The sequence below is a fragment of the Amphiura filiformis genome, chromosome 9, assembly GCF_039555335.1.
Source record: "Amphiura filiformis chromosome 9, Afil_fr2py, whole genome shotgun sequence".
NCBI lineage: Eukaryota > Metazoa > Echinodermata > Ophiuroidea > Amphilepidida > Amphiuridae > Amphiura > Amphiura filiformis.
Genome location: NC_092636.1, coordinates 59,958,819 through 59,973,417, shown reverse-complemented (window position 1 = coordinate 59,973,417; position 14,599 = coordinate 59,958,819). Strand labels below are relative to the sequence as shown.

General features: G+C 36.1%; 1 protein-coding gene across 2 annotated transcripts in view; it reads right to left on the bottom strand.

Moving 5' to 3' along the window:
* LOC140161245 (phosphatidylinositol 4,5-bisphosphate 3-kinase catalytic subunit beta isoform-like) overlaps positions 1-14,599 on the bottom strand; it is a 38,240-nt gene that overhangs the window by 11,542 nt on the left and 12,099 nt on the right. Inside the window, exons 2-9 of one of the 2 annotated variants that reach the window (XM_072184701.1) lie at positions 11,912-12,072; positions 10,959-11,187; positions 9,201-9,424; positions 8,205-8,375; positions 7,265-7,507; positions 6,405-6,530; positions 4,448-4,585; positions 330-611 (exon numbers count right to left, since the gene is read on the bottom strand). In XM_072184701.1, coding sequence (XP_072040802.1) covers positions 330-611; positions 4,448-4,585; positions 6,405-6,530; positions 7,265-7,507; positions 8,205-8,375; positions 9,201-9,424; positions 10,959-11,187; positions 11,912-12,052 — 1,554 coding nt within the window. In that variant the 5' untranslated portion in view covers positions 12,053-12,072. Of the gene's footprint in view, positions 1-329; positions 612-4,295; positions 4,377-4,447; positions 4,586-6,404; positions 6,531-7,264; positions 7,508-8,204; positions 8,376-9,200; positions 9,425-10,958; positions 11,188-11,911; positions 12,073-14,599 lie in introns of both variants that reach the window. The other variant, XM_072184702.1, reaches the window with a different exon arrangement.

Here is a 14,599-nt window from a genome sequence, read left to right as displayed (position 1 = left end):
TCACACTATCATCAGCGTATATTACATAAGATCATTGCACTTTACAGAAAGTTTTCTGACCACCGAAGAAACACCTTTATGAAAATAAACCATTTATCAACATTTGGAACACAGCTCTATACGTGCAAGACACCTATCTAGTCAGCCTACATATAACACCTAGGATCAGCTCCCTGAGTAGTTTAACGTAAAAGTAGACTGGAACACAGCTCTATACGTGAGAGACACCTATCTAGTCAGCCTACATATAACACCTAGGATCAGCTCCCTGAGTAGTTTAACGTAAAAGTAGACTGCAAGAATAGCTTAACCTATGTACTTCTACTTACATCAGCATATTCCATTGGGTCCTGTTCCTCCTTGGCTGCCACTGCTGCCATCTCAATGATCTTGTCAAATGGGGGAAATGATATGGATTGCTCCGAATATTTGAAGAAGGAGATCTCTATTGCGGTGGCATCATCATGGTTCGGGTAGGATTCTACAGTACCCAATGGATTCAGATCTGTGTCTTCAAGGGCAGGCCACATGTAGAGTTTATATCGGCCCATTCTTAGTTGGTTCTTGTAATTAAAGAAGGTGGTGTTGACCCAAGCTAAAGGTATTACTTCCTGTGGAAAATAGTCATGATAAATGTTATATTGATGATAGTATGAGGTAACAGAATGTTGACTGCTTGTAGATTGAAAAGAAATCTGGTCAGTGCAATCGCTATTATTGCCTGGTTGCTTTTAAGAAAAACTGTTATACGCCTGTATTAAGATTAAAATGAGCAGAAATTTGCATGATTTTGGCTCAAATTTGGGTTGGTCATGATTTGCAGTGCTCAATCCTGCAAAGTCTCCAACAGATGTGATAGATCAAGCAATTTCTAATGATTTACAGCACCTCTTTTCTTGTTTTCTATCTAGAAACTCTAGCCTGATTTTTGATACTAATAATAATAATAATACATACCGTATTTACTCTATTAAAGGCTCACCTTTTATTAAACCCCCCATCTTTTTTCAAAGAAAAAGTGACCGAAATGCAGAAAATTTCCATGCCATAGCATGTAAGCATTGTAAGTAAGCATGATTAACTGGTATGTCATGATCGCAAAATAATTTCTGTGGCTTATAAGCGCAAAAACAATAAGAAGAAACAAATGAAAAAGCAACAAAAAAGTTACTATAATAGCTGTTAAATAAATGAGTTATGAGTTTTCAAATGTTTTTTGAAAGAGTTAATAACTACAGAGTTCTTCAAATAGATTGGAAGATTGTTTCATGAAGCTGGACCAGCAAAAGAAATGTATTTTGTCCATAATTTTTAAGGCAAGCGTTGATTTCAACCATTGCAAATTCCACAACGGATTCCGTACAGGTGCTACACATTCCAATTTTCCCACTCATTAATATATATTACTAGATTTTGCGGTTCTCGGGTCGGGCGCTTCTCGTGATAGGCCTATTTCTAATTACACAAACCCGTTACCCATTACCTGCCCTGACTTTTTAAACTACTATGAAATGCGTCTCTCAATGATCAAGACCAAACTTGACACAACTTAATCAACTCTGTTTGTTTTATAGGTGTGATGCTTACTTCGGTAGGTCGGTAGGCCTACCCATAACCCATCATTCGCCTCTTCCAAGCCCTGCCCTAGGCCTGTTACCACATTTAGAGAAACCGAAATTAGTATCTGGACGTGGATATAGGCCGTTACTAAAGTAATGAAATCAATCGCGAGAAACGTGAACGCAAAAACGGTTATAGACCTTGCCACAACGGATAATTTTTATGTTAACCATTCTGGAGGATTCCGGAAATAGTCATGTTCTTCTGAAATAGGCCTATATGCACATGTTTGGTGTGTGCACGTGTTCGGTATTGAAATATGTGTTGAAAATAAGGCCTATAATTATTGGTCCGATGAGATGCACCTGTTAGTCACACTGTAATGCTTTTCCGATGCGCGCACTGTACTCCGCGCACACTCCCGCTGATACTCCGCGATATCACACCGCGAGCACGCGATAGTGCACCGCGTGAACGTGAACCGCGCGGACGCGAACGCGATAGCGCGCGGACGGACAGACGGACGGACACGCCGTTATTAGTATTAAGATACATGCTGCAGTTCCTTATATAATAGATCCCCACATGCAAATAGTAAATCACAAAAACAAAATATTCAATTCTGCACTTCCAATCATTTACTAATACAAATGATTACAATGTGTACACAAATACAAGCTAGAACCACTGGCATAATAACTTTTATCTACATTTGTAAGATATAAGACATATAATTTGAAAGAGAGTGAGAGGGAGGGGAGGGGAAGAGGGAGAGAAAGTGAGAGAAACACACCACCAGAAAGACACACATACAGACACAGTGACAAGATGATAGGAATAGATGAGAGAAAAAATAGGAGACAGTGACAGAGAGAAATGATAGAAAGACACAGACAAAAAGGAAATTGGCTATTCCAGTTGAAATCAATACACCCCCTATGGAAGACATGATCTTAATCTCCCACACAAGGGATGTACATTTCAAATGGGTTGAGTAGCTCATTTCAGGTTAATCCCATTAGAAATTCACACTCCCTGTGTAGAGGATTTTAATCTTAAAGACCTTAAAAGGTCATGTCTTCCACAGGGGGTATATACATTTCAACTGGAATAGCCAATTGGCAATAAGAGGGAGGAGAGACAGGAGACAGAGGGAGGGGGAGGGATATAGGAAAGAATTAATGAGAAATTACAAACTATATTCAGTGAAAAGATTCATTGAGTAGGTCATTTATCAGAATATAACTAAAATAATAGTTTGTCGATCATGAGAGCTCAATAGGCACGCAATGACAATTGCGTTGGCATACAACGCCTACCACACACGCTTTGGGTAGCGCTGCATTTCCTGTGCGTGTACAATCAATCGCGCAGTACATCATACTCTCATGATCGAGAAACTATTATTTTAGCTATAGTGAAGTGGTATATGTCATTCTGTGTACAGAGTGTGAAAGATCATTAGGAAAGACTGATAGACCATTTGGTGTAAAGAATTAGGAGCAGCATCAGAAAGACCAAAAAAACCTTGCAGCCAAAAATGTCACCACAGCCAACACACAATCAAACTTTCCTACAACGCAATACAAATTACTGACACTGCACCACACACAGACTGCATCACATCACATACACGGAACTGACCAATCACATGCGTAGGATCTGTGAAATTTTCTTTAAATATTTTAAATAACACCTGCATATTGTCCGTCTCCGTAGAAAAACTAGATTCTTTGAAGTAAAATCCATCATGACCACTTGGAATAAACTTTCAGCTATTAGTCAAAAAAACCATTTCCCAAAAGAAAATTATTTCATTTCACAACAGAAAATTATAACCAAAATTACGAAAGAATGAAATATGAGCATCTTCAGTTATCAAAATATTTATTCGTTGACACCAGAAAAAGGCCCATTTTCAGACGGCAACATTTTCCAAATGGATCCACGGATTTGAGTTAGTGCGCTAGTGCCCAGCAGCCATCATGGATGTCAACAAAAACATGAGTATGCAAATGTCTGACCCCTGTAAGGTCATAATTCCATTCATGAAAGCACATTGGGTCAATTCCAACTACCGACTTAATGAGCAGCACGATACTGCTCTCATATGGCTCAAATGATGACTGGGGAGCACCAAAATTCTGACGCACTATGCACAGCACTTAACATACTTAGTGGTGCCTGGCAGCTAACAAGGCTCCTTTATTTCTAAATTTGTGCAATGTGAATAATGGGAGTAGTTTGTGTAACATCGGAAAGCTATCTACCACAGAACAGCAGAAGTCAGGGTTAAGAGAGGAGGAGAACTCGGTAACGTAATATAGCAAAAGTAAGTGTTTCAAAGCACTGCTAGAAGAAGTTAACACTCCTATATCCACAGCAAAAAGCATGACTGAAAACAAAAATGGACTGTCCCATTTAAAAACCACACCCATAATAACCCTGGTGGAAGATATTGGAATTCCAATCAAAGCTAAATTATTCCAGTTTCAACCTTTTTCATCCATAAAGAGTGCAAAAGGTAGAAGATTTGGGAATTCCTAAAATTTTCCAATTTTAGGCCAAATTGTTCTAAATTCAATTGGATGTTATAAATTTCAACAATTTTCAACTTGAATTTCACATAAAAAATTTCCAGCTGGATTGACCATAACATGCAACTGGAATTGAGATGGCAGTGAAATCTTCCAGAGGGGTGTGTGGGTTTTTAATTGAATAGCCCAATCACTCACTCTTCCCGATCGTTTTGGTTTGAGATAGGACTTTCCTGTCACCAGAATACAGAGCCGGGCCATGCGGGGAAGATTGGCAACCTGATGAGAGATGGTAATAAAAATTGGACACGATACGGTTAATTTTGACATGCATTATAGTGGCGACTTACTTTTTGTTGACCTTGACTGCCCTTGTGACCTCTTGACCCTGATTTTGGGAGTTTACCTGCTGAGACGTTTTTGGCTAGTCGTTTGTTGATCATGCAGATCAGTAGACAAAGGCGTGCCATTCGAGGCAGATTGCAAACCTATGTGAAAATATGGTGATCAAATTGGGAGTGATAATTTTTTACACTCAGGAATTTCTCAACAACAGTTGAAAAATGTAACATGCCTTAATAGTCAAACATAATATTATTGGAATATCACATTATTTACAATTCTACTGTGAAAGCTCATCTATGTTGATAATCAAATAAATGAAGGGTTGAACTTTGTGGTGGTTCAGATATGTTGATGACACACCAAATAAAAAAAACATTACGCCCAGGAATTCACTGATCACTTGAAATCGCTAGATCCGGATATCAAATTTACCACAGAGGGTGAAGCTAACAGGACCCCAGCCTTCTTGGACACTATTTACACAGTCATACGAGAACTGGGCAGCTCACTGAATATTAAGATCTATCGCAAACCCACATACAGACCAGAACTTGGAACGTTTCTTCCAATCAATCAATTTGCAGCACAAACTTGGAGTAATACACATGCTTTTTTGAGGGGAAGGAGCTACATGTTATCAAGAGACCAACCTTTATGTGTTGTGAACAATATTTCAATCCTTCATTTGTTTACAAATTCATTATAACTTACATGAATTGCATTTTCCTTCAATTTCGTCCTTAGTACTGATTTGTTTATGTGATCAAGCAAAATTAGTTGCAAATTCTAGTTTACAAATATGGTGACAATATACTGATGTTATTCCTTACTTTTTGTGCTGACTAAACTTTAAATAACTTTCTAACAATAGAGGATAGAAACATGATATTTTCATACAATTCAAACCAATAATTTTCTAATATTAGACATATTAATGTGAAATTTGATCAACATCAAACTGATTTAGGGTATTCCAGTTGACAACCTCCATGGAATACATGACCTTCACCTTTCACACAGGGAGTGTACATTTCAAATGGGGTTACTGAATAGACTCCATTTGAAATCTACACCCTCTGTACGTGTATAAGATTAAGGTCATGTTTTCCATAGGGGTGTATGGATTTCAACTGGACTAGCCCTTCTGCTTGATCACATCACATTTTAATCATCTACGTGTAATTGCATAGATTATAGTCGCTGTAAAAATCAATGGCAATGATTTAATGAACCAACATATTGCAAATAACATTTATAACAGGTTATACTTTTGCATACAAAGCATCAGTTGTTCATGAGTTGCATAGTTACCACATCAGTAGTTCTATGTATGGCAAAGCTTACTAGTGATGCAGAGTCACCACTTATACAGCCAATAAAAGCAAAAGTGATGAGGAGAGATTTTGGTAATTAGGGTGCCCACAATATGTAAAAGAATGTTCTCTTTAATTTGAAATATCACTGACAGCAAATGATGAAACAAAAACTAATGGAAAGTACATAAAAAGATTCGAGCCAGGCATAAGAACTTGATGTGGGGAACAAGACAAAGATAGATAAAAACTAATGCAGTATGTATACTATGGAGGAACATCTTCAAAAATTGCACTTTTGGCTTCCATCAAAATTGATCCTAGCGAGCTACACCTCATGAGTGCTACATTACAATAAACTTACCCATCAGTCAAGTGCACAAATGGTGCCTGCTATGGTAAACATTGCAGGAAATGAAAAGTGGAATTTTTTGATCTGTACCTACTATCTGTACCTGTTTCATCATCATGTCTACATCATTTGCCATCACTGATATATCTCAAATTAAAGAAAACATCCTTGCGCAATGCGCATCCTTACCTTGGTAACCCTAATATCTATGATATAGGCTTATACATAAATAAATACATACAACAATATTTTCATATAACGCTTTTACAACTGGATCAGAGTGCAAAAAAAATCTACCGTAATATTAGCTTCAAATTCTTCATTCCATTCTGGGTTGACGCCAGTTGTTTCCCGTATTGATGTAAAGCAGTCACCAAGTTGTTCTCCACCATGATAAATTGCAGCACGAACACGTACATATGACTGTAGGCAAAGAAAAGACACCATAGAGATTAGAACACACAAAGATGACAGAATTCTTAATAATATATGCAAATTCATTCAAACAAGATTACTTTAAAAGAAAAATTCTCTACCTCGCAAATCAAAGCACAATATCTCCTACTTTACTTGTAGATGCTGTATTGGGCAATTCTAGTTGAAATCCATACACCCCCTGTGGAATACATGACAGGTCTTGATCGTCCACACAAAGAGTGTGAATGGGGTTTTTAGAATGGGTGACTCCATTTGAAGTATACACCCTTTCTGTGAGAGATTACGATCATGTCTTCCACAGGGGGTGTATGATTTCAACTGGAATAGCAAACTGGTTCAAATAATTTGCCTCCAGGGTAACAAAGATGTATCTGCTATTTTATTTATCAGTCAGTCGTAAAGTCAACCGTAGCTGATCTACATGGTTGTACACAAGAAAAAGTTTGGTATCTAAATAGAGCCAAAAATTTTCTTTCTACTTACATCGCCATATTGGGTCAACTCTGTTGCATTGTGGGTATTTTTTCCTTGAAAGTAGGGAACCCGAAATATTCCGAAAAATGCAGATGCGTAAAATGATAAATATTGCAAATTCCTGCGTATTCACATAAAAACAATTCTGAGGTCATTTGCCCTTAGAGAATGACTTTACGACTGACTGTAATTGGCAGTTACTGCATTTTTACATTAGAAGGGCAGATGTGATCTAAGAAACTTACATTACTTGTGCTAACCACGTTGACATTCCAAGCACAATGGATCTTAACTCGTACTTTATCATTAACCTCCCAGCTGAGTTTAGGACTCATTTTAGCAGGCACTGGAGGAGGCTCCTCTTCGGTTCTTGATGTGTTCAGTAAAGGATCCATCAGAAGCTCACTGACCCCCAAATCTCTCTGGTGAACCAGAATCAGTTCTGGTCTGTGGTCATTGCTGTTTCTCAACATTATCTTTCGGATGTACTGCAATGAGATGATAAGGTAGATCAAAGTTAAGACAAGGTGGCTGGAAAATTGTAAGGCTAAGTTTTATGATTTGGCCTCAGATTTCACCTGATGACCTGAAAAAAATTGCCATATCAGCGAAGCGTAATAAACCACACAAACCAGACAGCTCAGGCACAGAGTAAAACATACCAAAAAAATGGCACAGAGTAAAACATATAACCAAAAATGAGAAAAAAAGAGAAAATAAAAGATAGATAGTGGGGAAGATGATCAAATTTAAAGTTCAAAACCAATTTTTCTCTCTGAAGTTTACACTTCTGTTGACATAAAATCTTATTCCACAATTTTCATATGAATCCCCACAATTGATGTCAAACATGTGCATCACCCACATGTACACACCCCTACACATGAGCACCCCACATGTGCACCCCCAACCACACCCGCACACACACACCCACATCCTCTTGTATAGAGTTTTCAACAGTGGAGTTCTATACACCCTCATTATAACTGTGGAGTTTTACACAAACATGTCATAATCAACTTTGGAAGTCTTTGTATCACAAAATGAGAGGTGTTATCCCCCTTCTATGGCTCAAAGACAATGTTTTTTGAAGCGCTACAGTTGGATCAGGCTTGACAGTTGATACGTGAGTAAATATGCGAAACCCCCAGTTTGAATGTGGATATAAACACACCAGATTCTTACCCTGTATTGGCTGAGTGGATGGTTGCCCAGTAAGAACTCCACCCTTCCACGAACCTTAAGGACATACTCATTTGGTTTGATGTCATCTCTTGTGTGAATCTTTTTGATGGCCTTTTTGACAAGGTCTGACGGGTACTCGTATGGGTCTGCTTGTAGCACCGAAACTTTTTGCTTTGAAATAAAAATAAAAATACCATGACGGGTTATGATTATATCTCCAACCTGACATGTGACAGTAATGGTAATGGTTGTTATGAAGTAAAACATAATTATCACTGATCTTTGAAAATGTTATTAAAGATATGTATCAAATTTAGGCACCCAGGAAGACAGAATTAGATGGAGGGATGAAATTACAAAACTTGTTGATGTAACCTGGATGAGAAAGACGTGGGATGAATCAGAGTGGCGTCACCTTGGAGAAGCCTTCACCCTGAAGTGGGTCGACGATGGCTTAGGATGATGATGATGAATGATCAAATGAGAAATAATTTTTTGAATACATATTGTGTGTATGAGCTGTTGATTTATTTCAGTCAAAGTTATTGCACTATGAAAACAATTTACAAAGACCCACACAAAATTGTATTTGTGTTGGTATTATATATTTGATAATTTCTGATATAATAGCCATGTTACCTTTTGGCCATGTCAACCAAATTCAATATTCACATGTTCAAAACAACTTATATAGCACCTAACTTATTACGATAAAATCAATGTTCAAGAGTTAATGAGTTTTAAGTTTCTTCTTAAAAAACTGAGTTTCAAAGTACAGGAGCAAAAGCAGAAAATGACGATGACCATATATGAAGTAAGCTTCCTTTTTTTGGTGTGTAAAGCAGATTCTTGGTGGATAAACGAAGGGAATAGGAAGAAGAATATGGCTCAATGAAGTTGCTCAGATATTTGGGAGCAAATCTGTTGAGTAATTTTTATGTTATGTTAAAGTGGCCCTTTAAGGGCAAACAATTACAAAACAGGATCATTACTTACCAAATCATGTGTAAATCTCATGTTGAAATATATTGGTTTTCTTTCTATGTTATTTGGGCCAGGTAGATCAACTTTTGGTTCCAATACAGGAGGAAATAAGTACATTGCTTTGCCATTCCAATCTTTCTGGTTACGGTCTCTCTGTAACTGTGTTGATGTCAGCCTCATGCTTAACCGGAAGTCATCCACTTCATTGTTCTTCATCACATCAAAATCATGCAGACCTTAAGGAATAGACACATGCAGAGTTAAGCAAACAAGGATTTCTTGTTGCTTGAGAAATTGGACACAAAATGTATGCACTTGCACCAAAATGTTGGTGCATCTAGTGCACTCCCACCCCTGCCCAGCTTATGCAGGCAATGCATCAACATCTCAGAGTGGCATATTATTTTGTCTGAATTTTCTATCAGTAATTAATGCAGTTATTAAGCTATATACTTCTAGTGCCCGTTTCTATTCATCGTTATGTATTCTTCTCCCGTGCATTATATTCGCGAACTACCTTCATAAATTGTATAAACCTGCACGCTAAACAATGCATTATCTAAAACCCGCACGCTAAACAATAGATTCTAGATAATACGTGCACACTCCAATACTAGAAATACTACCATTGACTACTGTCACATTACTTATAACTTGTCTGTTCATATATATACCATCAAAAAAGTATGAATATACATTCTGTGGTGTTAAAATAGTTATAGGTTACAGGTTATGGTATTTTTTCATGCACACGATGTAAATAATAGGTTACAAACTGTGTTCTATTTTGCAAATATCATTGCCATAGATTATGATTAATGAACCCAAATAAATCAAAGATTAAATGAGAATAATCGAGCTTCTATTAATTAAAAAGGGCTAAAAAACAGGGGGCCCTATATACAAGATGACACCATTACAAAATATTCAGCATTTTACAAATGAAATACATGTAGGCCTATATCTAAAATAACATAAACACGCCCGGGAAACATACACTAGCGCATAATATCATGATCATGCTTTATAATACTGTACAAATGTAAAATTCCACTGTCGTGTGTTTTAATATAATAAGTAGATTTAAAAGTTCAAATTACAGAACTATAAAGTCCCGTTGATATTGTAATACAAATTCTCTCATCTCCATTTCGTACTATAATGGGACGTCAAAATCGATCGTTTCCCGGTCAACTGGTTCATGCTCTCTGTGTTCGGAACCACGATAAAATGATCACATTATAAAGTCAATTGGTTACAAACCATGCGTGAATAAGTTACTAAAGTATGACGTATGGCGCAATCGATACCATTGATAGCTAACTTATACAGTGATTGATTTTCTTGACCAGTTAAATGTACTTGAGTTAAATGCTACCTGGTCAGTGGCCTAACGGTGTTTTTAAAATTTAAGGTATTTTCCCTAATATTCAAACTAATATAATGAATGCAGTAATTAATATTGCCTATTGTTTTAATACACTCAAAGTATATGACGGATAATGTATTCGTGGAAATGCATTCATCAAGATAATCGCACTTGCCATGAAGTTATTGCATTTACTACATGTAAATGCAATAACTCCACGGCGCGTGCGATTATCTTGACTAATGCATTGCACTCAGTTCATTATCCTTATCATAATTACTTTTACAGGCGAAAGTTACTTAGTAGCATACTCATGAAATAAAATTTAGTGTTTTCCTAGAGACAGCCAAGGAAGAAAACTCTCATCCATTAATTCTGCGGCCAGCTTGAGAATCACTTACTTTTATTGATGAGTAGACCGATTTTTGAGTTGAGTACTTTGTCTTCTACATCTCCCGCCTTTCGTACAACTCTCAGATCAGGAGAGAATGGTTTGACATCACATAGTCTGCGATTCTCATCCAACAATTCCTCTTGTTCTGCACTCTGGTTGATGCATTGAAAGATGTAGAAGTTGATGTTCAGTAGCTGGTTGAACAGTGGGAAGGATTTTGCTTCTTTCCATAGATCCTATACAAAGAAATAATCAAATTGAACAATAATGTCATAAATAATTTTTTTTTCAAACCTGATTGGCATATTTGTAATCCTTACACCTGTCCCAATTTAAACTTAAATTTATCATAGTTTGTAGGACAATAGAGCAATTTTGGATTAATGTAAAAGTATTAGACAGTAAAATCCCAAAGAATACTACAGTATGCCAATATAGTGGATTTTCTTCAGGGTTTCCTGAAATATTGATTCTGTAGATTGTAACATTTCACAAAACTAAGATGTAGGATGCATTTTTTTTTAAATTTCAGTTCCATTTCTTAAATGTATAATATTATTTCTTATGTCACAATTTAAAATGCGTTCAAATCCCAATTATATATCCTTCCCACATGTCTGCAGAACCACCCTGCACATCACTCCCCCAAATGCACACAGTCCTGTAAGCACTGTGTAAACTGGGGACAATTATTGGCTAACCAGGGCAAAAACAGATAGTGTAAGTTTTCCCCCTAATTGTGGACTTCTACCTAACCTAGAGGTCCCCAGTTGTAAAAAGTAAATTTTAGGCATATTTACATGTAGAATACAGGGTTTATAATCTGTGATACTGACAGTTTGACAAATTGGGATGACAGCGGTATGAAGTGCCTATGGTGTGATAAAAAATGTCCACTATAGGTGCACACCTCCACCCACCACACTTACACACACACACATCTGATGAAATAGCCCTTACCCTCTTGATGTTTGTGATTGTTTCTTCACGACTACATTTCAGCAAGATGAGAATCCCTGTTGGTAGTAAGCAGCTGACATCAATTTCCTTGTTAAGATCTTCATCTTGTTCCCAGATGTCGTATATGTAGGCTGGCGGCATGGTGATGGATGGATCTTAACCTGATCAAAAACAAACAAACCAACACAAAAAATTATAAATATGTATGTATGTGTGTAATTGCAGAATACAGCCCACCCTAACCCTAACAGGCAGCTGACTTTAATTTCCCACCGGGTGGCCAGGTGACCGGAGGAGTGTAATCACTACGCTGAATGAAGATGCTGTGATGCTGTTGCAAGCTACATCGCTGCTCAATACATACTTTGAAAAGGTAACTTTAATTTTAAGCTTACAGAGTCCATGCACAGAAGTAAATAGTGTAAATAATGATGTTTTAGTTGGTACATGTACTTCTGTTATGAAAATTGTTAATGAAAATTATTCTCAAGATGTTCAAGTCAATGGTGCAAACAATGTTAATGACTTTGATGATGAAGATAGTGTAAATGAAACTAAAATTGTAAGAAATAATGCTCATTTCGAAATGATAATGTAGAGAATAATCATGATGGTGCTGTAAATTTAACTTCATTAAATGACGATAAAAGTAGTCATGTTAATGTTATTGACAATCAAATACCAGATGATACATGTACAAATTTGGTAAATCATGAGATTAATAATCCTTATAGTGTTTTGCATTCAAATGGTACAATTATTGCTCAACTAAATATCTGTAGTTTAGTTGACAATTTTGATGAGCTTAACAACATTTTAAACGATAATCCCATTGATGTATTGGGACTTACTGAAACATTTCTGTCTGATGTTATAAGTGATAACAATGTAAATATTGATAATTACTTCCTGTACAGAAAGGATAGAAAATTCTTAAATGTCAATAGACGTGGAGGTGTAGCCTTTTATGTAAATCAAGCATGTAACCATAAAATTAGAGATGACCTAAATACAGATAAACTTGAGCTCTTAACAATAGAAATAATGCCATTGAAGAGGAAGCCAATCATTGTTGTATTAAAATCTTTTACAGGTCATTGAATCTGAAGGAAAGGATTATATTCTTATGGGTGATCTTAATTGTGATCTCTTGACAACCACACCCCACTGTTATACAATTAAACTTAAAGAAATTTGTGATAATTTCAACCTTAAACAAGTTATATCTGAACCAACAAGAATAACTAAAAATAGTAAAACTTTACTTGATGTAATATATTGTTCTGATATTAACAAGATAAGCAAATCAGGTGTTATTCATACTGGAATTAGTGACCACTCACTCACTTATGCATCAATTTGGGGTAAGACTAAATCTAGTAATACTGATAGCAAAGATGATAACCATGCACAGAAGCAAAATCACAAGTTTAAAAAGTCTCGTAATTATAAAAAATTCAATGAACAGATATTTTTGAATGATTTAGCAAATACTGATTGGAAGGTTGTTTTAAACAGCAGTGATGTTGACAAAGGTGCTGAGTTATTTGAGAAAATACTTCTTCGTATAATTGACAGGCATGCACCTTATAAGAAGCGTAGAACACGAAAAGAAAACTGCCCTTGGTTAAATGATGATGTTTTAAATGCAATGCATAAGCGAGATAAACTTAAAGTTATTGCAATCAAATCAGGAAATAATCACACTTGTTGGGAAACCTACCGCAAGGCTAGGAATGAAACTAACAAAATGATCAAAGATAACAAGAGAAAATTCCTAAATCAAGGTCTTAATGAACACAAAAATAATATCAAAAAGACTTTGGAACATTTGAAACATGTCATTCCTTCAAAAAGTAAAGGTACAAAAATTTCTTTTATTAAGACTGAAAAAGGTTCGCTTACAGAGCCAAAAGAAAAGGCTAATGAACTAAATAATTTCTTTTCTAAAATTGGTCCTCAACTTGCAGATAATATTAGTGATAATGATTTTTGTAACTATAACCATGAAAACAGCCAAAATTTTGAAGGACCTACTTTTGATTTTATTCCTGTTACTTATGACTATGTTTTAATCAACTTTGTAAATTATCTGATAACAAAGCAACTGGTTTAGACAATATTCCTTCAAAGCTGCTCAAATTGGCAGCACCTATCATTACACCAATTATAACTCATTTAATCAATCACTCCTTCACAACAAGTAAATTTCCAACATGCTGGAAAAGAGCTAAAGTCATTCCTGTTTTTAAGGCTGGTGACCCTAGTGATCCCAGTAACTATAGGCCCATTTCCATACTTGTTGTAATTTCAAAAATAGCTGAAAGGGCAGTGTTTGACCAACTGTACAACTATTTAAATACTAATGGATTAATTAATATCAACCAGTCTGGGTTCAGACCATCTCATTCAACCTGTGCTGCTCTTGTTAACATAACTGAAGACTGGTATGATGAAATTGACAAAGGTAATATGGTAGGACTTTGTATGTTAGATTTTAAAAAAGCATTTGATACAGTAAATCATGAAATTTTTCTTAAAAATTGAAAATATATGGCTTAAGTAATTATTGTATTAAATGGTTTGAAAGCTATCTTACTGGTTGCACTCAATGTACTTATGTAGATGGTGTACTCTCTGATCAATGTGAAATAGTATGTGGCATGCCACAAGGATCAATTGATGGCC